This window comes from Callithrix jacchus, chromosome 6 (genome assembly GCF_049354715.1).
Source record: "Callithrix jacchus isolate 240 chromosome 6, calJac240_pri, whole genome shotgun sequence".
Taxonomy (NCBI): domain Eukaryota; kingdom Metazoa; phylum Chordata; class Mammalia; order Primates; family Cebidae; genus Callithrix; species Callithrix jacchus.
In genome coordinates, this window is record NC_133507.1 from 3,324,791 (window position 1) to 3,351,666 (window position 26,876).

The 26,876-nt window shown below is 49.4% G+C and overlaps 1 protein-coding gene and 1 pseudogene across 9 annotated transcripts in view; one reads left to right on the plus strand and one right to left on the minus strand.

Annotated features, from left to right (window-relative positions):
• Positions 1-26,876, minus strand: part of GABRA5 (gamma-aminobutyric acid type A receptor subunit alpha5) — a 79,786-nt gene that overhangs the window by 47,112 nt on the left and 5,798 nt on the right. For all 9 annotated transcript variants that reach the window (XM_035303545.3, XM_008998268.5, XM_078375681.1 and 6 more), the window contains 3 exons: positions 18,666-18,787; positions 14,502-14,569; positions 14,182-14,402 (listed from right to left, as the gene is read on the minus strand). In XM_035303545.3, coding sequence (XP_035159436.1) covers positions 14,182-14,402; positions 14,502-14,569; positions 18,666-18,777 — 401 coding nt within the window. In that variant the 5' untranslated portion in view covers positions 18,778-18,787. The remainder of the gene's footprint in view (positions 1-14,181; positions 14,403-14,501; positions 14,570-18,665; positions 18,788-26,876) is intronic.
• On the plus strand, positions 10,228-11,495 carry LOC128932484 (small nuclear ribonucleoprotein G pseudogene; annotated as a pseudogene).

Sequence of the window (26,876 nt, forward strand, 5' to 3'; positions counted from 1 at the left end):
GATGTGCCTTTGTGGCTTCCAGATTCTTAGGTCGAAGTCCTAACCTCTCAGTTGTCAGAATGTGACTGCGTTTGGGAATGGGGTTCTAAACAGGTAAGTAAGTGAATCTGAGGTCATTAGGAAGGGCCCTCATCTCCTGTGATTGGATCCTTATATGATGAGGAGAAGATTGGGACCCAGGCACACTCAGAAGGAAGACCATGCAAGGACACAGGGAGAGGACAGCCACCCACAAGCCAAGCACAGAGGCCTCAGAAGGAGCTCCCCTGCCGACACCTTGATCTCAGACTTCTGCCTCCAGAAGTATGAGGAATTACACGTCTGTAGTTTAAACCACACAGCCTGCAGTACTTTGTGATGGCAGCCCCAGCAGACTGCTCCAGAAACAGTGAAAAGCTCCAGCGCTCTGCAGGTAGAGAGCCCTGACTCCGTCGACACGCCACGCCAGCTTTACACTCAAGGTGTCGATCCATTTCTTTACAAACTCAACAGACGTACAAGTTACCTGTTGATAACATTTAAAGTTTCAGGGTTCAAATGTCTTTTAATCAGAGAGGGTGGAACAAGACGCCTCTGATTGCTTTGCCTGTTACATGTCAGTTCCTCCATCACAAGTCTCTGATTCTTTGCTGCACTAACTTTAAAGAAGTAGACCAGTCAACACCACCTGTCACACATCCCCTGTGCCCCCGGCGATGCAGCCGACCCATGGAGGGGCTTTTTAGTGCCCATTTTATTACTGTTTTCTAAAAAATAATACACCTTGGGCCGGGCATGGTGGCTCATGCCTATAATACCAGCACCTTGGGAGGCTGAGGCGGGTGGATCACGAGGTCAAGAGATTGAGACCATCCTGGCCAACATGGTGAAACCCCATCTCTATTAAAAATACAAAAATTAGCTGGGCATGGTGGCACGTGCCTGTAATCCCAGCTACTCAGGAGGCTGAGGCAGGAGAATTGCCTGAACCCAGGAGGCGGAGGTTGTGGTGAGCCGAGATCACACCATTACATTCCAGCCTGGGTAACAAGAGCGAAACTCCGTCTCAAAAAAAAAAAAAAAATCACTACAAAGTAGTAATTGCCTATCACACAGGCCTGGCTAAATGAAAAGATGGAGACAATCTTGTGATTGTTTATTTCTATTAAACATTATTTGTCCTTCCCCTGAAAAAAAAAAAACAAATTTGGAAGCAATAGAATTCAGCCCATAGTCATATCCAATAAATTTCCATCTCACCCGCCACCCGCTGGGTTTCTGGCCTGACAGTGATGGGACAGAGACTCACACTGACCATGAGGAAATCCACTGGAATCAGTTAAATCACGATGGCTGGTCAGCGAGATTTCAAGGCAGGGCTAAAACAATTCAATTTTTGAGAGAAATTATGTCCTATTTCACACGCCTCTTTTGCAAAGCTACTTTTGGCTACTCTGCAGAGACAACACGAACACACATACACAGATAGTTCACAGCCCTTAAAAAGGAAGAAAATACGTGCAAATCACTGAAACCACACACAACACATACACACACGCCACACACCATACACCACACACCACATATACACACGCCACACACCTTACACACACAACAAACCACATATACACACGCCACACACAATACACACACAACACACCACATATACGCACGCCACACACCATACACACAACACAGCATATATACACACGCCACACACAATACACACACCACACACCACATATACACACACCACACACCACATATACACACGCCACACACCATACACACACAACACACCAGATATACACACACCACACACAATACACACACAACAAACCACATATACACACGCCACACACCACATATACACACGCCACACACCATACACACACAACACACCAGATATACACATGCTACACACCATACACACACAACACATATACACACACCACACACCATACACACACAACACACCAGATATACACACGCCACACACCATACACACACAACACACCAGATATACACACGCCACACATCATACACACAACACAGCATATATACACACACCACACACCATACACAGACAACACACCAGATATACACATGCCACACACCATACACACACAACACAGCATATATACACATGCCACACACCATACACACAACACAGCATATATACATATGCCACACATCATACACACACAACACACCAGATATACACACGCCACACACCATACACACACAACACATACACACACCACACACACAACACATATACACACACCACACACCATACACACACAACACATATACACACGCCACATACCATACACACACAACACACCAGATATACTCACGCCACACACCATACACACACAACACAGCATACACACAATACACAACACACTACACATACGCCACACACCATACGCACAACACAGCATATATACACATGCCACACACCATACACACACAACACATATACACACGCCACACCATACACACACCACACACCAGATATACACACGCGACACACCATACACACACCACACACCACACATACACACGCCACACACCATACACACCACACACCACATATACACACGCCACACACCATACACACACCACACACCACATATACACAAGCCACACACCCTACAAACGCCACACACCACATATACACATGCCACACACCATACACATGCCACACACCATACACATATCACACAACACATACACACACGCCACACACCACATATACACACACCACACACCATACACACAACACATACACACAACACACCCTATATACACACACCACACACTATACACACACAACACAGCATATATACACACACCACACACCATACACCACACACCACATATACACACGCCACACACCATACACACACCACACACCACATATACACACGCCACACACCATACACACACCACACACCACATATACACACGCCACACACCATACACACACCACACACCACATATACATACGCCACACACCATACACACACAACACACACACCACACACCATACACACACAACACAGCATATATACACACACCACACACCACATATACACACGCCACACACCATACACACACAACACAGCATATATACACACGCTACACACCACATATACACATGCCACACACCATACACACACAACACAGCATATATACACACGCTACACACCACACACACACTACACATACACACAACACACCCTATATACACACAGCACACACCCTATATACACACACGACACAAACACAACACAGCATATATACACACGCCACACACCATACACACACAACACACCACATATACACACACCATACACACACACCACATATACACACACCACACACCACGTATACACACGCCACACACCATACACACACCACACACATATACACATGCCACACACTACATACAACACACTACACGTACACACACCACACCATACACACACGACACACCATATATACACACACCACACACCATACACACACAACACAGCATATATACACATGCCACACACCATACACACACATGTACACATGCCACACCATACACACACAACACATATACACACACCACACACCACACACACCACACACCATACACACATAACGGCATATAGACACACGCCACACACCATACACACACAACACATATGCACACGCCACACACCACACACACAACACACTACACATACACACACCACACACCATACACACATAACACAGCATACATACACACGCCACACACCATACACAGACAACACAGCATATATACACATGCCACACACCATACACACACGTACACACGCCACACACCATACACATGCCACACACCATACACACACAAGATACACACACACGCCACACACCATACACCCACCACACATAAACACACCAGGAGGCTGGGAGGGAGGTGACCCTGAGCCTGAGGTCCGCAGGGGCAGCAGTGGGTGCAGGCTGGCTGCACACGAGGGAGGACGGGCCGCGCACGGGCTCCCTTGCTCTGAGCCAAGCACCTCCCAACACTGCAGAGGGAAGCAGCACTCGGTCTTCCCCAACCTGCTTCTGTGCAACCACCTTTCACAAGGCTCCAAACGCCCTCCTGCCAGCCTTGCCCTCCATGCGTGAGGCCACGGCACCACCTCGTGGACACTTTTCGGTCCCCACGCCTGCATTGGTTGCATGCCCCATAGATATTCTATCTCTGAGAACAGGGAGACGCTGGGAGGTTTGGCACTGGAACACCCTCCATGGGTTCACTGCCATGCATGCATTTTTATCTGTCTCATTTATCTCCTCCATGAAGAGGATGAGGATCCTACCCGATGCTGAGGGTGTTAGGCAGTTTAAATGGGTTTCTATTCTAAAGCTCTGGTTCCTCTCTCACTAGGACAAGGGTGTCTGAAGCCTTTGTGGGGTCAGAACTTAAGAAAGCAAATATGTGCTGGAGAGGGTCCATTTGCAAAGGCTGATGTGGTCCCGTGTGAGACGTGTGCCCGACAGCCCAGAGTGTGGCCTGGCCAGACGCCACCGACTGAAGTGGGTGCAGACTGCTGGTCTTCTCAAAACGCCCAGAACACTTCTGGTCATGTTTCCAAACTAAACATGCAAGAAATGTGTGTTGAACGTCCTTATCTGTATGCTGCAAGAACAATTTTTAGCAAACACAAATCTGACTTGTTATTAAACTGGCAGAATCCTAAGCACAGAACATGTCTGTGAAACAGCAACACTCTGGGTCTCCTTCCAAGTCCCTCCTAAGAAGGTCTGAGCGGTGAGATGGCCTCATTCAGGAAAAGGTAGTCTCACTCATTCACAAGCACACAGATGTTCCTCCTGAATGCCCAGCGCCAGGATGACATGGAGTATACGGAATTACACAGGACACGCGTAACACACATGTGTCATACATGATTGAGACACGTATGTCCAAAAGACGCTCAGTGGAGGACACAGAACTTCAGCCGGGAAGTCAAAGGCAGTGTGCCCACCATGCCGCCCCAGCCCCACTGTCTCCCTCCACAGCAGGCTGTTGCAAAGCCTCTGTCTCCAGTGACTGAGGACATGAGGCAGGGATGTCAGCAGGAGCAGAGGGGAAAGAGCAGGGGTCTGCCAGGCAGGCTCTGTGTCTCCAAACTCGGGAATAGCTCATTCCGAATTAAGTAAGGACAAGGGACCTCTGTGAGGCACGTCCCAAAGCACAAAAGCAAAGCTGAAGTAACTGCAAATTCTGAGATGAGTAACTTATATATGGTTTCTAAGGGACTGGCTAATTGCACCTCATGTAGCAAAACGGGCTGAAACGCCACTTTCCTTTTCATATATAAGATGCCAGAGAGGAAGTCACAGATGATCTCTGCTCTCAACGATGGAAGTGAAACTGCTACTACTTTTTCTAGAGAACAGTTTAAAAATTTGTATTAATATCAAAAGTTTATGTTTTGTCCAATTCCTAGGATTTACTATAAGGATATACATAGGTGCCTGGACCACAATGTTATCACAGAGAAAAAAATCGATACATGATTTTTCAGCAGAAATTATGCAAACTCAGGTTAGCCACATGATGGGGCACATCATGTATCATAAAGTTTCAAAGCCAGTTTAACGACATGGGAAAGTGTTTTCAATGTTGTATATTTTAAATTGTAAAGCTACTCACAAAAGTTTTCAGTGAATGAGGCCAGTCAAAAACTGTAGACTATGTATGCACACACACAGGCATACACGTATGTGTCTGCAGGGAGACACAGAAGCATGATACACACAGACAGTAACACTGATTCTCACACAGGCCCACACGTATGTGTCTGCAGGGAGACACAGAAGCATGCTACACACAGACAGTAGCACTGATTCTCACACAGGCATACACGTATGTGTCTGCAGGGACACAGAAGCATGCTACACACAGACAGTAGCACTGATTCTCACACAGGCATACACGTATGTGTCTACAGGGACACAGAAGCATGATACACACAGACAGTAGCACTGATTCTCACACGGGCATACACGTATGTGTCTGCAGGGACACAGAAGCATGATACACACAGACAGTAGCACTGATTCTCACACAGGCATACACGTATGTGTCTACAGGGACACAGAAGCATGATACACACAGACAGTAGCACTGATTCTCACACAGGCATACACGTATGTGTCTGCAGGGACACAGAAGCATGATACACACAGACAGTAACACTGATTCTCACACAGGCCCACACGTATGTGTCTGCAGGGAGACACACAAGCATGCTACACACAGACAGTAGCACTGATTCTCACACAGGCATACACGTATGTGTCTACAGGGAGACACAAGCAAGATACACACAGACAGTAACACTGATTCTCACACAGGCCCACACGTATGTGTCTGCAGGGAGACACACAAGCATGCTACACACAGACAGTATCACTGATTCTCACACAGGCATACACGTATGTGTCTACAGGGACACAGAAGCATGCTACACACAGACAGTAGCACTGATTCTCACACAGGCATACACGTATGTGTCTGCAGGGACACAGAAGCATGATACACACAGACAGTATCACTGATTCTCACACAGGCATACACGTATGTGTCTGCAGGGAGACACACAAGCATGCTACACACAGACAGTAGCACTGATTCTCACACAGGCATACACGTATGTGTCTGCAGGGACACAGAAGCATGATACACACAGACAGTAGCACTGATTCTCACACGGGCATACACGTATGTGTCTGCAGGGAGACACAGAAGCATGATACACACAGACAGTAACACTGATTCTCACACGGGCCCACACGTATGTGTCTGCAGGGAGACACACAAGCATGATACACACAGACAGTAACACTGATTCTCACACAGGCATACACGTATGTGTCTGCAGGGAGACACACAAGCATGCTACACACAGACAGTATCACTGATTCTCACACAGGCATACACGTATGTGTCTGCAGGGACACAGAAGCATGATACACACAGACAGTAGCACTGATTCTCACACGGGCATACACGTATGTGTCTACAGAGACACCGAAGCATGATACACACAGAAACAGTAACCCTCATTCTCTTTGGTCTTGGTGTTATCATAAAATTCACACTTTGTAATTTTCTATGTTCTACAAATTTTAAAATCATATTTGTTCCTTGCCAATATAAAATGTGTTACCTTAAAAATTGCAAGTCACCCAACACATCTAGTTTCATGAAAGAAGCTTCAAACGTGGCAAGTATAGCTACTCATGCTTGTACATACATACAAACACACCCTAGTGTCTAGTTCAAAACCTCCAGATATATACGTAGCCAAGCTACCTACTACGCTATTTATTAACTACCAATGATGAAGCAAAAATGTGACGGTGCTGCCCCCAGGTGGCCATTCAAGAAATACGCATCTTTACTAGCAGTTTTCAGATAGTGAAACAGACTCTGCTATACAGCTTTGGAAGAGAGAAAAAAACCAACCAACCGAACAAAGAAAACACACACACACACACACACACACACACACACACACACACACACACACACACACACACACACCCCACACACACAGTGGCTCTAGGAGATTAAAATATAATGGCCAAAGACTCGTGACAATGCTGCAATGCTGCCCCCAGGTGGCCATTCAAGAAATACGCATCTTTACTAGCAGTTTTCAGATAGTGAAACAGACTCTGCTATACAGCTTTGGAAGAGAGAAAAAAACCAACCAACCGAACAAAGAAAACAAACACACACACACACACACACACACACACACACACACACACACACACACACACACACACACACAGTGGCTCTAGGAGATTAAAATATAATGGCCAAGGACTCGTGACAATGCTGCAATGCTGCCCCCAGGTGGCCATTCAAGAAATACGCATCTTTACTAGCAGTTTTCAGATAGTGAAACAGACTCTGCTATACAGCTTTGGAAGAGAGAAAAAAACCAACCAACCGAACAAAGAAAACAAACACACACACACACACACACACACACACACACACACACACACACACACACACACACAGTGGCTCTAGGAGATTAAAATATAATGGCCAAGGACTCGTGACAATGCTGCAATGCTGCCCCCAGGTGGCCATTCAAGAAATACGCATCTTTACTAGCAGTTTTCAAATAATGAAACACTCTGCTATACAGCTTTGGAAGAGAGAAAAAACCTACCGAACAAAGAAAACACACACGCACGCACACACACATGCAACACACGCTACACACACACACACACACACACAGTGGCTCTAGCAGATTAAAATATAATGGCCAAGGACTCATGACTACTAAGTGACAGTCAGGACCTGAACTTAAGTCAGCCCAACTCCAAAGTCCAGGAACTTTTCACTAGATCACATTTCCCCAGTTCACAAATTAAGCAATGGTTTCCACTCACGGCAAAACATCTAAACGGAGCGTAAGCAATTATAAAAATATGTCTTCCTCGAAGTAAAAACCACACCCAGGGGAATACGTATCGTGCAAAAGAGACGATGCAGAGTGGATTCAGTTCACAACTGTCTCGTGTCACTTCAGTAGGGGCAGCGTATTCTTTTACCAGCGTACAACTGTCTATGGTGTTTGCCCACACGCTTGTTACATAGCCACAAGCAAGTGATCTTGGGTGGAGCAGCTGCTGGGCTCTCTGGGCCAGGCAGGACCATGTGGGCTGGCAGAGCAGCCTTCTAGGGACACCCTCCTTGCCTGCTGCACGGGGGGGGGCTTGCTTTCCTGTTGGGAGCCCCAAGACCAGGGGACATTCCGTAAGGTGGCCTCACTGTGTGTTCTCACAGGAGCCTGCACTTTTAGAGGGTGTGGGAAGATGGGAGATGAAAGGGAGCCGCTGCCTCCCAAGTCACTCGGTTATTACCTCTCCGTGCGCTATGTAGCTTACATAAGGGTGTAGGTATCATCGGATCTGGTGTGCTCTCCGAGACAGGTGGCCACCCTGTACTTCAGGCACTTATCTGGAGGGGACCAGGGACTGCTGCTACACAATGACAACCAAAAGCTCTACCTCCCCTCACCCAAGAAAACAATTAGGGGACAGTCACCCTCCAGTTCCCAGACAACCTCAGGTCCCTGGGTTCAGCTCCCCTCACCTCTCCAGCCCTGCCAAGGAGGGCATGGCGGGGAGGAACTGCTCCGAGCTTCCCTTGGAGTGACCTGACTGCCCTGCCTGATGCTGGAAGCCTGACTCTGGGCACAGCTCGGTCGAGTGGCTCACTCCATTTGCTGAAAGATGGTCCTCAAAGAAATTGGTCAGTACCTTACAGGCATCCTCTTGAGGATGCAACAGGAAATGTTCGCTGCCCTCTTTGGGCTGATGCTGAGAAGCTGCAGAATTTCACTCGTAAAATTCATGAACGCATGACCCAATAGTGGTAGGAGTTCTTCAGAGCCAACACCACGGATAAGCTCCGGAAAAGTGCCACAGGCTTACTGCCAGACGACTGGGGAGCAAATGACACTACATTCTCTTGGCTTCTTTCGAATCTCAAATGGAAAGAATTCCAGCTCGTTCAATTGTGCGTTTCTCTGAATACTAATTTAAAGGGATTCTGGAACATGGCAGCAGTTTCCCATTAGAAAATCCTACTCAATACGGTTAACTATAATTTATTGTACATTTTCAAAAAGGCAGAAGAGAGGGTTTTGAATGTTTACAACATAAAGAAACGGTAGTTGGTCACTATACACTGAATACACGTATCAGTCTGTATTTCATATAGACGTACAATTATCACAGGTCAACAAAGGTATGCTTTAAAGAAAATGGTAACTGAACTCCTGCCAACATTTCTACATAGATATCTCAGGTTAAAGGGGATCACAGGGGCGAAGCACAGTGGCTCACGTCTGTAATCCCAGCACTTTGGGAGGCCAAGGTGGCGGATCACCCGAGGTTAGGAGTTTGAGATCAGCCTGGTCAACATGGTGAAACCCCGTCTCTACTTTAAAAATACAAAAATTAGCTGGGCATGGTGGAGGGTGCCCATAATCCGAGCTACTTGGGAGGCTGAGGCAGGAGAATCACTTGAACCTGGGAGACGGAGGCTGCAGTGAGCCAAGATCACACCACTGCACTCCAGCCTGGGTGACAGAGTAAAACTCCATCTAAAAAAAAAAAAAAAAGGCTCTGTGTGCCCTCAGAGTAGCCATCATAAGCAAAGCTCACCCTCCCGAGTTGAAAAAACTTATGGACAAGAAGTTAATTGAAATTAAATGGTGGCAGACATGTCCAAGGAGTATTGCGGGGATTTGATCCCTTTATGAATCTTGTGATAGATGAATGTGTGGAGATGGCGACTAGTGGACAACAGAACAATATTGCAATGGTGGTGATACGAGGAAATAGTATCATCATGTTAGAAGCCTTGGAACGAGTACAAATAATGGCCGTTCAGCGGAGAAACCCACGTCCTCTCTCCGTAGGGCCTGTTTATGATGTAAAAATTAGGGGGCCAGGCACGGTGGCTCACGCCTATAATCCCAGCACTTTGGGAGGCCAAGGCGGGTGGATCACGAGGTCAAGAGATCGAGACCATCCTGGTCAACATGGTGAAACCCCGTCTCTACTAAAAATACAAAAAATTAGCTGGGCATGGTGGCGCGTGCCTGTGATCCCAGCTACTCGGGAGGCTGAGGCAGGAGAATTGCCTGAACCCAGGAGGCGGAGGTTGCGGTGAGCTGAAATCATGCCATTGCATCCCAGCCCGGGTAACAAGAGCGAAACTCCGTCTCAAAAAAAAGAAAAAATTAGGTCATGTACATTTTCATATTAGACTTTTTGTTAAATAAACTTTTGTAATAGTCAAAAATGTCTTCTCAGATGTCTGAATATAGAATATCAGCTCTCATTCCAACTTTTTCTGATGTGCATTTTCCTGGTTGACACTGATTTAAAAGGGTTTTATGCATTAAAGTGGACGAATCTTGTTAAATGTGAACAAAAAAAAGGTTGGGGGGGCATCATGGGAACACAGTTTGTTCTACATTTTCATATTTTATCCTTTTACTTAGGCCTAAGATCAGAAAGAAGTTAAAGATACATTTGTATTTGAAAAATTGACCAAATTTTCCTACTTCTTCCGATGTTTGGTATTTGGTTTCGTAAGTAACATAATGGACACCTTTGCGCATAAAGCTTACGCCACGGTCCTAACGATTTCCTTGAGATGGACGCCATGTGGGAATGACTGCGTCAGCCTACACCGTCGGCTTTCCATGGCCTGACAGCGTGGCCTCTTGCTGACCAGAAGGACCCAGCGCTCTAGGGCCCAACCACGGGGTGACTGGTGTTGCGGTGATTCCTATTTCACCAGCTCTGCTGAGTCGATAGGTAAATCCGCTGCGGCATTCCGGCTCTAGCTCTATCTCATCAAAATTCACAACGCTTGGAACTGGGCCTGTTTCCACTGTCCAAATGTTGTGTAAGACTGAGAAAGAAACTCATTATCAACCTTGCAGCTCATTAGCAGACTCTTCCTCTGCACAAACAGCCACTAATTACCACTGGCAAGTCGCTCTGGTTCTCACCTCTCCTTGGCTTCCTTCTGGGCGTGACACTCCCAAAAAGCCACTCTCTACCTGATGATGCGGTGTCCCTCCAATTTCCTAAGGTGGTGGATTAAACAGGAACCTTGCTCATACCTGAGCTCAAATCACTGTGTGTGATACTGGGCTGATGACCCAACACCCCTAAGCCGTCCTCTCTCTGTCCATTCATGGGCACGGTGTCACCTGGCTGGCCAGGTCGTCTGAGCGCTGGAGGATGCTGTGACTGAATCTGCCTGCTATACAGACTCAGTAAGAGACCCCCTTCCTGCCTCTTCCCCTTGTAAGCAATGACACTGACTCAGCATCCCGTGCGGGCAACAATGTTTCAGATGAGAGAGTGTCCCATTATCTTCTAGAATTAAAATTGCATGTATTGGCCGGACATGGCGGTGCACACCTGTAATCTCAGCCCTTTGGAAAGCCGAGGCCACTGGATCACCTGAGCTCACGAGTTCAAGACCAGCCTGGTCTCGGTAGTGAAACCCCCTTTCTACTAAAAATACAAAAATTAGCTGCGCATGGTGCACACAACTGTAATCCCAGCTACTCAGGAGGCTGAGAAAGCTGTATCGCTTGAACCCAGGAGGCAAAGGTTGCAGTGAGCTGAGATGGCGCCACTGCACTCCAGCAATGAGACAGAGTGAGCAGGGTGACAGAGTGAGACACCCTCTCAAAAAAAGAAAAGAATAAAAGCTTAAGTTGTTTCCCTTTAATCAACAGGAGACAGTGTGTCAAAGTATTCACCAGAACATGCACTAGGAAACACAGACCAAAGATGAGAGTATCGGTATTACTTTCCACTAGGATTACTTTTTTTTGAGATGGAGTTTCTCTCTTGTTACCCAGGCTGGAGTGCAATGGCGCGATCTCGGCTCACCGCAACCTCCACCTCCTGGGTTCAGGCAATTCTCCTGCCTCAGCCTCCTGAGTAGCTGGGATTACAGGCACGCACCACCATGCCCAGCTAATTTTTTTTGTATTTTTAGTAGAGACGGGGTCTCACCGTGTAGACCAGGACGGTTTCGATCTCTTGACCTCGTGATCCACCCGCCTCGGCCTCCCAAGGATTACTCTTTTTAAATATGAAGCTCACTGTGAAAAACTATAGCAAGATAGAGAAATTCCCATACCTACGCAAAAGGCTTGTGCTTCCTTTTTTAAACTCGACTTTATTGCTGCCTTTTTTTCAATTTAAAAAATATTTTCTGAAGCCTACTTCCGTAGACCCACTTTGGAAACTTCGAAAAACTCTAAAGAAGCCTTTCTCACTGATCGGTTTATTGATTTGCTTCAGGAAAATGAAAAATTCAAAACTTAAAAAATGACAGTTTAAATTATAAATACTAAAAGTTAACTCTAACATTGGAATGTTACCAAAGCATGTGAGAAATGGGCTTTTAAAACTTACAGAATTGCAACAAAAGAAAAAGAGGAAAGGAAAGGAAAAAAATCCCCTTAGGTTTTATTTTTTCTTTCTTTCTTTCTGTCTTTCTTTTTTTTTTTTTTTTAACAGTGTCTCACTCTGTCACCCAGGCTGGTGTGTAGTGGTACAATCATGGCCCATTGTAGCCTCTAACTCTTGGTCTCAAGCGATTCTCCCACCTCAATCTCCCAAGTAGGTAGGACCAGAGGCACTTTTCATTTTTTTTGGTAGAAACAGGGTCTCACTATGTTTCCCCAGCTCATCTCGAACTCCTGGCGTCAAGCAAACCTCCCACCTCAGCCTCCCAGAGTGTTGGGACTGCAGGTGTACAGGTGTGAGCCGCCTTGCACGTCAGAGTGCTGGGACTGCAGGTGTACAGGCGTGAGCCGCCTTGCACGTCAGAGTGCTGGGACTGCAGGTGTACAGGCGTGAGCCGCCTTGCACGTCAGAGTGCTGGGACTGCAGGTGTACAGGCGTGAGCCGCCTTGCACGTCAGAGTGCTGGGACTGCAGGTGTACGGGCGCGAGTCGCCTTGCACGTCAGAGTGCTGGGACTGCAGGTGCACGGGCGTGAGCCGCCTTGCACGTCAGAGTGCTGGGACTGCAGGTGTACAGGAGCGAGTCGCCTTGCACGTCAGAGTGCTGGGACTGCAGGTGTACAGGCGCGAGCCGCCTTGCACGTCAGAGTGCTGGGACTGCAGGTGTACAGGCGCGAGCCGCCTTGCACGTCAGAGTGCTGGGACTGCAGGTGTACAGGCGCGAGTCGCCTTGCACGTCAGAGTGCTGGGACTGCAGGTGTACAGGCGCGAGTCGCCTTGCACGTCCGGTGCTCTTTAGAGAGTTAAATCTTCTATAATAATTTTTCCGTCTGACATTAACTGGGCCACGGTTCCAAATATGCTCTTGAGCTTGAACCGAATAAATGAGGACAAATGACAAATGGCCACGGACCGACGGCAGCCCAGGGAAAGAATGTCCAAGGGTGGGTGCGGGCAGATGGCACCGGGAACCGCCAGCGCCTGCGGGCTGCGGTCTCACACCTGCGCTTGGAACAGCTCGGGGCGCAGCCCCAATGGAGGAAGTGCACCCACGCAGGCCTCCGGCCCCGGCCCCCGCCCCCGGCCACCCTTGGGGCGCTCACCGCATGGTGTAGAGCAGGGTGCCATCGTCCTCCAGCCGTAGCAGCTTGTTGGGCGTGGTCATGTTGTGCGCGATGGACTTCTTCCCGTTGTGGAAGAACGTGTCGGGGGTCCAGATCTTGCTGGCGAGGAGGTTGTTGAGAGGGAGGCGCTGCATCGGACCCTTGAACCGGAGCCTTTCGTCTTTCCAGCTTTGCCGGAAAAACACATCTATGGTGTACTCCTAGCGCAAAGGAAAGCGCCAGGCGGTCAGCGTGTGGGTCGGGCAGGAACCTGCGGCGCTGAGTTGGAACCGTGTGCCCGGCCACGCCCCGGGACCTACCATTTCCGTGTCGGACACAGGGCCGAAGCTGGTGACGTAGATGTCCGTCCTCACCTGAGTGATGCGCTCTGAAACACAGACACAGGTCCCTGGGCTGCACCGACTCACCGGGTGCACCTGCCACTCCCTCACGCTCTCAGTCCACTGACCGGCGTCACCCTCTGCCACCGGGGGCCTTTGCGGTGCGTTTGGTAAATGTGGAGGTCTTGACAATTACCAGATGAAACCAAGCTGCTCCCCACTATGCACCCTGACATGAAATTCCCACTGCACAGAAGGCAGCTTGGCTCTGCTCCTCCTGCCCCCTGGGAGCAGTCCTGGGAAGACCCAGGCTGAGGCCTCTGGGGTTTTGCAAACACCTGAGCTCCCATTTCCTCCTCTGTAAACCTGGAACAATGATGCCAGCCTGACAGCACAGAGCCATGCCGTCCCCATAGAGAGGGGCTTTGAAAAGGGTCAGGCAGTTCGGGGTGCGGGGAGCTGAACTTCCAATCAAAGCTGGAGGCCCTGGGTGGTGTCCGGGAAAGGACAGATGAGAGCCTGCCCAGTGTGCCCTGAGACAGAAAGGAAGACCCATGTCTCCTTATGTAGCGTTTTGAACTGTAATTACAGAAAGCCCTATCATGGAAGACCGTGACTGCAAAGAAAATTCCTGGAAATTGGTAAAGGGATACAAGTGGCTAATACTATTTGGGGGGAAACCTGTGTGTTCCCTGAGCACTGCCAGGGCCCTGTTAGTCCTTGTGGTCATGAGCAGGAAGAAATTCAAAGCGCACCAAAGCACACACCAAGTAACTCCCTGCTGCTCTGTGAGCCTGCCTGTCCATCAGCTCGGAGGGTGATCACCTGTCCTCACGGTGTGCACCTGTGTGTGGGCAGGTGTCTGACTGACGCTCTGTATTGTGTGATGCAGGTGCCTGTGTGATGCTGTGTTTTGTATGATGCAGGTGTCTGTGTGATGCTGTGTGTTGTGTGATGATGTGTGTGGTATGATGCGGGTGTCTGTGTGATGCTGTGTGTTGTATGATGGAGGTGTCTGCATGATGCTGTGTTTTGTAATGATGCAGGTGTCTGTGTGATGTGTATGGTGTATGATGCAGGTGTCTGTGTGACGCTGTGTGCTGTATGATGCAGGTGTCTGTGTGATGCTGTGTGTTGTATGATGGAGGTGTCTGCATGATGCTGTGTTTTGTAATGATGCAGGTGTCTGTGTGATGTGTATGGTGTATGATGCAGGTGTCTGTGTGACGCTGTGTGCTGTATGATGCAGGTGTCTGTGTGATGCTGTGTGTTGTTTGATGCAGGTGTCTGTGTGATGCTGTGTGCTGTATGATGCAGGTGTCTGTGTGATGTGTGTGTTGTATGATGCAGCGTGTCTGTGTGATGTGTGTATCGCATGATGCAGGTATCTGTGTGATGCTGTGTGTTGTATGATGCAGGTGTCTGTGTGATGCCATGTGTTGTATGATGCAGGTGTCTGTGTGATGCCATGTGTTGTATGATGCAGGTGTCTGTGTGATGCCATGTGTTATATGATGCAGTGTGCCTGTGTGATGTGTGTACTGCATGATGCAGGTGTCTGTGTGATGCTGTGTGTTGTATGATGCAGTGTGCCTGTGTGATGTGTGTACTGCATGATGCAGGTGTCTGTGTGATGCTGTGTGTTGTATGATGCAGGTGTCTGTGTGATGCCATGTGTTGTATGATGCAGGTGTCTGTGTGATGCCATGTGTTGTATGATGCAGGTGTCTGTGTGATGCCATGTGTTGTATGATGCAGTGTGCCTGTGTGATGTGTGTACTGCATGATGCAGGTGTCTGTGTGATGCTGTGTGTTGTATGATGCAGTGTGCCTGTCTCCTCACTGAGATGCCAGCCCCAGCAGGGTGGCCCAGCAGGCTCTCTGTGGTATTCTCCGTCTCTGCAGGTCTGGCAGGCAGGGAGGATGAGGGAATGCCACAAGCACTGATGGCAGTGTAGGGCTTCTCTAGATGCTCGGACCCTTCTGAGTGTGTTCAAGGGACTGGACTGCAGGGCACAGAGGCCTGGGAACATGATTCAGAGGGCAAAGGAAAAGACTGTCAACAGGCCTGTGCCCAAAAGTCAGAGTGGGAACTCACACTTTAAGTGGATCTCCCAGTTAAAAATGAAAATACTGGTCCAGGTGCGGTGTCTCGCACCTGTAATCCGAACACTTTGGGATTCGGGTGGGCAGATCGCCTTTGGTTGGGAGTTCGATACCAGCCTGGCCAACATGGTGAAACCCCGTCAGTACTAAAAACACAAAAATCAGCCGGGCGTGGTGGCGGGAGCCTGTAATCCCAGCTACCGGGGAGACTGAGGCACGAGGATTGCTTAAACCCAGGAGGCAGAGGCTGCAGTGAGATGAGATCACACCATTGCACTCCAACCTTGGCAACAAGACCGAAACTCTGTCTCACACAAAAAATGCAAATACTGCAGAACTAATCTTTTTCCTCCAGCAATGGATTCCCAGGAAAGTTTCCACCTCGCCTAACCCAACAAGTTCAGACGCCACAGCGAAACTGTACAGCCAAGGGCACTGCGCGTGCCTGGAAACTGCACACATTCCTAGCACAAAAATTAAGCTGTGACAGGTGAGCCCTACAAGCACAATCTGATTATATCCGTTCATTTTTACAGAATTCCATAAAGTCAAAGTAAATACTGTGATTACGGCCGTCATGAAGAATTAAATCTCTAACCGTATAACCCGTAAGGATAGAAAGGATGACTGCCTTCCACAGCGCATTTCTGAGAAGGACTCACATAGACACAGGAGTATGAGGTTCATTTTATATTATTTCTTAACACAGGGTAAACCTCAGCTTTGGTAACACCAAAAAGCTGCTCCTCCTTTCGATAACAGACTAGACATCACAGTTATCTGGGAAGAGCAGATCTTGCAAAGGAGCTTTGGGGAGACCACTTCCTCCAGCTTCTTGTGTCTAGAAAATAACAAAGAATGCCGGACCCTTGGCGAGGCTGGAAAGCCATCAAACCAAGAGCCTTGCAGGGAAGCTTTTAGGAATTCTTTGAATTGAGCAAACACAAGCTTGAGATGAGGCATAGGCCGTTTCCGGATCTTTGCCAGGCTCAGCCGAGGAGGGCACACTCACCTCCCAGGCCTGGCTGAGGAGGGCACACTCACCTCCCAGGCCCGGCAGAGGAGGGCACAGTCACCTCCCAGGCTCAGCAGAGGAGGGCACACTCACCTCCCAGACCCGGCAGAGGGGGGGCACACTCACCTCCCAGGCCTGGCGGAGGGGGGCACACTCACTTCCCAGGTCCGGCAGAGGGGGGCACACTCATCTCCCAGGCCTGGCAGAGGGGGGCACACTCACCTCCCAGGCCAGACCGAGGGGGGCACACTCACCTCCCAGGCCCGGCAGAGGGGGGCACACTCACCTCCCAGGCCAGGCCGAGGGGGGCACACTCACCTCCCAGGCCCGGCAGAGGGGGGCACACTCACCTCCCAGGCCAGGCCGAGGGGGGCACACTCACCTCCCAGGCCAGGCCGAGGGGGGCACACTCACCTCCCAGGCCCGGCAGAGGGGGGCACACTCACCTCCCAGGCCCGGCAGAGGGGGGCACACTCACCTCCCAGGCCAGACCGAGGGGGGCACACTCACCTCCCAGGCCCGGCAGAGGGGGGCACACTCACCTCCCAGGCCCGGCAGAGGGGGGCACACTCACCTCCCAGGCCAGACCGAGGGGGGCACACTCACCTCCCAGGCCAGGCCGAGGGGGGCACACTCACCTCCCAGGCCAGGCCGAGGGGGGCACACTCACCTCCCAGGCCAGGCCGAGGGGGGCACACTCACCTCCCAGGCCCGGCAGAGGGGGGCACACTCACCTCCCAGGCCCGGCAGAGGGGGGCACACTCACCTCCCAGGCCAGACCGAGGGGGGCACACTCACCTCCCAGGCCCGGCAGAGGGGGGCACACTCACCTCCCAGGCCCGGCAGAGGGGGGCACACTCACCTCCCAGGCCAGACCGAGGGGGGCACACTCACCTCCCAGGCCAGGCCGAGGGGGGCACACTCACCTCCCAGGCCAGGCCGAGGGGGGCACACTCACCTCCCAGGCCAGGCCGAGGGGGGCACACTCACCTCCCAGGCCCGGCAGAGGGGGGCACACTCACCTCCCAGGCCCGGCCGAAGTCTGTTGTCGTAGCCATCCAGGAGCCCGTCCAAGATCCTGGTGAATATGGTGATGTTGTCATTGGTCTCATCTTTCACTGAACTGGTTGGCATCTGTGAAAAGCTTTTAAGAAGAGAAACAAGAGGAAGCATTAAAATGTATTATTTCTTACAAATTCTTCTCAAGCTACAGAAAACCAGGGAGACACGTGGAGGCTCGTCTCCTGAGATGGGGACCTGAGAACACAGCTCCCACACTGCCTGGGGGACTGTCTGGCTGAGACACACCTCAGCTCTTGAACATCCGAGGATACCCCGCTTGGAGCTACTAACCCAAACACCTGACCTGAGGTTCACAGTCTATCATTCCGCGATTCTAAGGAGCTGGTTTACGTCAATGGTACCATGTTAACGACCAGTCACTGCGCACGGACCGGCGGAGTCTAATCCACTCACGGGATTTCAGAAGTTTGGTTTGAACACACAAAACTGAGTCCTCGTATTCATAGGGTCACCTGCACTGGGCGCCGGGGCGTGGAGGGGACGCTGAAAACCTTCACTAGGCCGCTGTGCTCAAACCTCGCTGCATCCTTAGTTGGGCTGGGAGTGTTTGTGCTGCGCAGAATATGCCAGAATTGGAGAGCGAGTGGCAGACACGGCGGAGCCTGTGTCATCTCCGGGGTCCCGAACCCTTCAGTGATGCTTGCTCACAGCACATTCTGTGGGACCCAGTGTCACACAAACCCTCGAGAAGAGTGGATTGAGCCTCAGGGAAGACAGGAGAACATTTTTTGTTTGTTGGGTGAAGTGAGCCAGGCTCCCAAAGCTTATGCACTATGAGCAGAACAAAACTAGAAACTGCCCTAGACAAACCGAGGACAGTGTCTAGGGGGACGGGGAGTCCACAGGCCCAGAAGGCAGCACCACAGCTGAGGAGCATGGATCCCACCTCCGGTTTCTACAGCTGCTTTCACATGTGCAAACAGCAGTCAGTTTTTAATTACTGAGCCGTTGACTGCAAATTTGGCTTCAAGGGGACTTACCAAACTGAAAGCTAGCTATGGCTCCCAAGAAGGAAGCACCCTGGGCACTTGGGAGAAGAACACATGATTCCCCGCATGTCCCTGAAGTGCCTGGCTGTGGGGCCCAAGCTCTGCTTAAAGCACTTTCTTTCCCATGAAAGGGCTGAAATCAGAGCTGTGAGCGGCCAGCCCTGGAGAGACGGTGAGGTCAGAATCGAGGCCTGCCTGCTCCATCCTGTTCTTAAAAGTCTGTCATTGTCACTGATTGCATCTCACAGATCAATTCTTTGCTGGCCCTAAAGCTATTCCATTGTGAATAGAACAAGAGAATAGAGAATAAAGTTCTTTTGATCTAATTTTCACATCACCATAGAAATGCATAGAGTTGAAGCTCTAACGAGCTAAAATTCATTCCTGCTAGTACGGAGCCCACAGAGGTATACTTTTTTTTAACTCTGCGATTTCGTATTTATAAACATTAAATTCCCCTTCCTCTAACATCCATGCCATTTCCGAAGGACAAAGCGCTATGCCCGGCAGGCTCATACCAATGAACAGGTTTCTTCAAGGTTTTGGGGAAGGGGGTGGAAAAAGAAGGTTCTATTTCCTACCTGCCCAGTGTGTAACTATTGGTCACACCAGATCTGGCCATGTCCAAGCTGCTCAGGTTTCGGAAGGTCTTGGCTGTCTCTTTACCTTACAAATTGAAGTGAGAGCATGTGCACTAGGAGAAAAAGCCCATCTTAACATTTAACTTGAAGTTTTCTAAGCTACTCCATCCTCTGCGGTGAAAATGTTCCTAAATCGGGTCTGACGGTAACAGCCCCGGCCGTCACAAGGGCTTGACTTCACGACCGACCATCTGCAGACTGTGTAGCCACCGATGCCTCTGTGAGCGTTGTTTTCTGTGGCTCTCTCCAGGAGCAGAGTTAAAGACACACTGTCCGGCCGGTTTCGGGGTAACAGCACCCCAGTGGGCTCCAAATCCCACTCACAAATACCCTAATCATTTCCCACAGTGATGGAATAGAACGCTTTGCTGAAGAATTTCAAAGCTTGGATTCCACTTCTGGATCAAACCCGTTTTTGTTGGTTTCTGTATATCTTCACACATTTGCACATAACTACACTTTTCATGGAGGAATTTCAGCGTCTGGCCTTTCCCGCCATAACTGCCTTTTGCATTTATCTGTAGACCTTTGTATGACAGAGGCCATAGCTGGGGATTTGCAGTGTTTTCCTTGCTGTAATAACTGAAGATAGCCAGTAGAGGGGAAGAAACAGATTCTCAGAAAGTTCCAAAGATGCCTATCTTTAGGTGGGAGCAGAGGGGTTGTTTTTTCATGAACTGGAGGCCCTCCTCTCTCCATAGGCCCTCCTCAGAAATGTTGCATCTGTAGTGCATGGTTACGAAATACACCACTTTCTCCGCCATGGAGAGAAAGCCCCGTGCTGTATCACAGAAGGCAAATGCTGTGTTTTCTCAGCTCCTGGTGTATGAGTGCCTTCATAAAGGACACTTTCACGGATGCCAAGGGAACTGGCTAGCGCCTCTACCAAGCTGCAGGATCTTCAAGAACTGCTGCTAAGCGAAGGAGGAATTTCAGAGCGCTTTGTTCCATCTGGCTCACTGAAAGCACTTCAAAAACAGAGTAACAGAGAGATACAGGGCCATGCCTTTGGTGAGCAACAACCTGCAGTGTGACGGGTGAGTCCCGCAGGTGGAGACAGAGATGTCCTCATCACAAGGACACTCACTCCAGGTAGGGTCAGCAGGCAGCCTGGACTCCCCGACACCACTTCTGCTTTCTCCAGTGCACTGAGTACAGTGCAGGAGCTCTGCTCATCCTGGGGTCCACCGGAGGGCACAAGTGCTTCAGGGACAAGTAAAGGCTCCGCTCTTTGGGAAAGAGAGTTTTTGGGAGCTGAGATTACATACCTTTTCCCGAAAAAGAGTCTTAGACGTGATAGAAATACTTGAAAATTTGGTGACTTACCCTTCGACTTTAGTCTAGGTTAATTTCACTATGTTCTCATAAAATAGGGATTATTTCCTTATATTTAATGGACATTCTCTACAAAACATGTCCCACTTACGCCATGTTCTCAGTTCCATCATTTTCCTTAATTTGGTATTTGAAAGGGTACAAGTTATGGCATCAGTTCTGGAGAAGAAAACAGCTTCTTGGCCTTGCCGTACCAGCACCGGGGCCGGTGAAGGCGGTGCGTGATGTGGTTCTTTGCGATGCTGCCTTCTGTAAATAGATGACCACTTCTGACGTACATAGAATGAAATCGATAATAGCAACTGCAGACGTATTTTAATTGGAAATTACTTTGGGAGTTGAACTGGGTTGGTTCTAAGCTGCAGCTTATCTGTCTTCTTAAATTTCGTTCTTCCCCAGTATTTAATGACTTCTGAGAAACGTCTCTTCCATTTATTTGTCCGTGACTTTCAGGTCACTAAATGAGTACCTCTAAGTGGCACCAGCGTGTGATGTCTTCCGCAAATGCCCACCACCCGTCTCTTAAGCACAATACTAGAAAAGCAACAACAACGTAACAGAAAAACAAAACTATGACGGACACTGGCCGGACACTGAGGGTCAATCCCGGGGTTCCCCTCTTACAGTGGAAAGCAAGGACAGGCACCACATTGTTTTATGAGGCGCTGAGTCTGTGCCATGGAACCTCAAACTGGAACCCTCCAATACTCCTCCGAGATCCTGAAGTCCCCCAGTCCTCCCTGCAGCTCCGGAAATCATGCTCAAGTGTACTCCTCACTCTTCATGGAGGTTTCCATTCTTGTCCTTGACCCTGCTGCCCACAAGGCAAAACCCACGCCCAGTGGCCCCACAGGCTGGAGGAGCCTCTCCCACCCTGCCCTCCTTCCTGGACTCAGCCCCGTCCCTCCTCTCAGCCACCCTGGAGGACCTGCATGGGTGATGACACAGTGATGTTCCACTCCGGTCCTCACAATCACTCTCCCCATTCCCTCGCCATCCCCATCAGTGAGCACCACCACTCCTTAAAAAAGCCTTTCATTCTCCCCAAACTCCCTTCCAGTCACTGCTCCATTCTTTGCCCCTCTTCTCATGAAAACTCACTGGGAGACCTGTCCATACGAGCAACTCCGCTGCCTCCCCTCCCTTCTCTTGCAACCACTTTGCCAGGCCTTCACTGCCTGCAGCCCACGGAAGCTTCTCTTCTGGAGGCCAGGAGTGAACTCCACATGGCCAATCCAAAGATCAAGTCTTGGTTCTCGGCTCAGGTGACCTGTGGGCAGTGTTCCTAGTCCTTTCCACTTAGCCTCAGGGCATGGCTCTGTATTTTCCTTCACATGCCTCTTCCCCCCACTCTTGCCGCCTTACCTTCCTGCCTTCAGACCACAGGCATGCTCCACGGAACAACCCAGATACCCTTCTCTTTCTGTCTGCACCTAACCTCTGACTGTCTTATCTAATCCAGTGGCTTACATACTTCCCAGTGTATGGAAACACCTCAGGTCCACACCTCCAGGCCAGTCCCTCTGTCTTTCAGACCTCTACATCCACGCAGAGAGCTAGTGGTGTCTCCAGGGGCTTCCCACACCCACCACTGCACCTGTGACCTTCCATACCTGAACCTGCACCTGTGACCTTCCGTACCTGAACCTGCACCTGTGGCCTTCTGTACCTGAACCTGCACTTGTGGCCTTCCGTACCTGAACCTGCACCTGTGACCTTCCGTACCTGAACCTGCACCTGTGACCTTCCGTACCTGAACCTGCACCTGTGGCCTTCCGTACCTGAACCTGCACCTGTGGCCCTCTGTATCTGAACCTGCACCTGTGACCTTCTGTACCTGAACCTGCACCTGTGGCTTTCCGTACCTGAACCTGCACCTGTGACCTTCCGTACCTGAACCTGCACCTGTGGCCTTCCGTACCTGAACCTGCACCTGTGACCTTCCGTACCTGAACCTGCACCTGTGACCTTCCGTACCTGAACCTGCACCTGTGGCCTTCCATACCTGAACCTGCACCTGTGGCCCTCTGTACCTGAGCCTGCACCTGTGACCTTCTGTACCTGAACCTGCACCTGTGGCTTTCCGTACCTGAACCTACACTTGTGGCCTTCTGTACCTGAACCTACACCTGTGGCCTTCTGTACCTGAACCTGCACCTGTGACCTTCCATACCTGAACCTGCACCTGTGACCTTCCTGCTGTACCTGAACCTCTTCCCTACTGCCCTCTCCAGCTCAATGATAGGCTGGTGAACCTGTCGGGTTTTCTAGTCAAACACCTGGGGGTCATCCCTGACTTGTCCCTTTCCTTCATGCCCACATTAACCCATCAACTAATGCTGCTGGCCAAGAGAGCCACTCCCCAGTGGCCTCTTCACTGTCCCCACTGTGTCTTCGGTTAATGGCCTCTCATCTCGCCCCAGATTCCATTCGATTCTTTCACTCTGCACCCAGAGTGAGCCTCAACGTGTAAGTCACATCACTGTCACATCTAAATTGGCTCATGTTTCAAACCTACTCAAAACCACTCAGTGGCCCTCACTGCCCTTCCAGACAAAAGCCAGCTGTCCTTCCTGATGCTACTCTGCATGGCCTAGAGCCCCTTCAGAATATGATCCCGACCCCAGCCCTTCCTCCCTCACGACGCTCCCTCTCAGCGTCCCTCTTCATCACGCCCGCCTTCACTGCTCCTAACATGCCAAGCATGCACCTGCCACACAGCCTGGGATTCACCCGCCATTCCTCTTGCCAGTGCAGGGTTTTCTGCCAACAACTTTGCTCACATCCTCACCTCCCTCGGATCTCTGCTCAAGCATCTCCTTCCAGCACACGCATAATCTCTTACTCTGAATTACTCTTCATAGCAATCATTGTAACCTACTGACACTTATTCTGTGCACTCCAGAGTGCACCCTCCTAGGCAGGCCGTACTCTGCCCCGCGCCCTCCGTGTACCTCAGCACCTGCAACAGTGCTTGATGCATGGTGAGGGCACAATCCACGCTGGTGTCGCTGCAGGGCAACGTCTCCTGTGAGGGAGACACTGCAGACGTGGGCAAGGCAGTGACTTGTTGTGCTCAGGCTGAGGCCAGGCGCCATCTCACCCTCTGGGTCCAGTGAACCCCAGGAGTCTCCTGGTTACCGCACCCAGAATGGCTTGCTGCCCTTAGCACACTCTCTCCCGACACAGACCTGGACTTGTGGAAGCATCTGGCATAGGTTGGCAACTGATCCTTCACACCAGCCTTTTGATCCTAGACCCACGACTAATCTGACTTTGAGATCAGAGACTGAGTTGCAGGCAGGTTAAGGAACTCTTCTGACGTTACACAGAGAGCGTGTGGACAGAGATCGCAGCTGGGCAGCTATGCCGCCCTCTGTCAAAATGACACTTAACATATCCTAAATATTCACCAGCGGTCCTGAAACAGGAACCAAACTGACAGTGCAATGGTGGCCCAACTGTTTTTGTTAAAACTGAAAACAATTAACTGGTTCTGTGCTTCATTCACTGTCTGGTGGCCTTTTGCTTTTAAAATACGTTGTTAAATGAACAGAAATAAAATGGAGTTTTCAGAGAACTGCTAAAGCCTGTTCCACTGCTCGTCTGACTCTCACCAGCGAAGGATCGCTTCTCTCCAGCACTCCAGCTCAGTCTGTATTCCGAGCCTGAGCTTCTTTGGGCTGCAACAGACAACGTTTGTATGGTGGTACCATGTGAGTTCTAGATTAGGCCATTCTTTTGTTGCCCATAAATAGTCCCCCTGCCGTCTTTCCTTTTTCATGGCACCATAGTAAAAATGAGGACCTTCTGGAGCAGGCTCTGTGGTGGAACATGCTGGCCCAGCCTGCACTCTCAGGGAGGCCCTGCCTTTACCACTTTCTGATGGTGAAACTTGCACACAGTTCTCTAAGCGCTAACGCCTGAGCTCTTTTCTCTCTTCTGTAAATTAAACAGTGCATTTTTTAAAAAATGCATTCTGAATATTAAGCAGTTACGCTCATATACATGCTGACAATTACTGTTCCTGCCACCAGACTTCTCTGGTAAGATTTCCTATTTCTGCTTGTAGTACTTTCCTCTGAAATTTCTTATTAATTAAAATGTGCATCTGATGCAATTTGTACAAACACATCTGAACCTTTGTACCAACGCGAAAGCCCACACGCTCCAACTCCTAGCCCGCTCAGTGCCTGATGAACACGCTGACAGCTTTCTTTATAAAGCAGATAACTGGGAAGTATTTTCTTTTGGGACCTTCAAAAAACATGCTGGACATTCCCCTGTAGCCCTGTTTAAGCCACCTACATTTTTTTGCCACATGCAAGAACCGCCTTTTGGCTCTCTGAGGCCGCTGACGCCTGCAGGTGCTGCCACTTGCGTTCCCGCTAAGTCCTTCACTGGGCTCTCTGGGCGTTTTTTAGAATTGTTACCATGACTATTTGTCCTGGGCCTCATGAACCCACAGCTATGGTGCAGGAAAAATTTTTCATCTGAGGATTCACAAGAGACAACTTTCCATTTAAAAAAACATCGTGAGTACCTGCGTGATTCAGAGAGAAGGTACTTTCTGTTCTTTTTAAAAGAAGTGAACGGTCCTTGAGTGTGCCTATGAAATGGCCCTCTTCACAAAACCAGCAGTCCACACTGGCACCCTTGTGTAGACAGATAAAGAAGACCGTATCTGCTCATGTTCAAAAGCTACTTCTGTAAGAACCTACTTTTAATTGCCGATTACAAAATACTGTTTTCCAAAGTCTGTTTGAATTGCGGTTCCCAAGTAGTAAAATTGTTCAACACATTTTTTATCAATCAGTAAACCTCCAAAATATATTAAAAATCAATGGACTCAGACTATACCTTATTACTAAGCTGATAATCCTCAATTTTATCTCACGATTATCACTGATCTATCAAGTCTGATAAAGTATGATTTTCTTAATGATAATAAATTAATTCCAGTTTAAATTTACTATTACGTATTTTGACATTATATGGGTGCCAATACTGTTTCTGTGCCGGTTTTCCTATACTATGTACTTTTGTTTCCTGGCCTTACTGAAATAAATATAATGCCTCAAATAATCCCCGGTCTTCAAATGTACAACAGCACAGGACTGACTGCCCAAAAACAGCCTTATTCTGTTGCACGCTTGACTCGGGCTCCGTTCCATAATTTAAAACT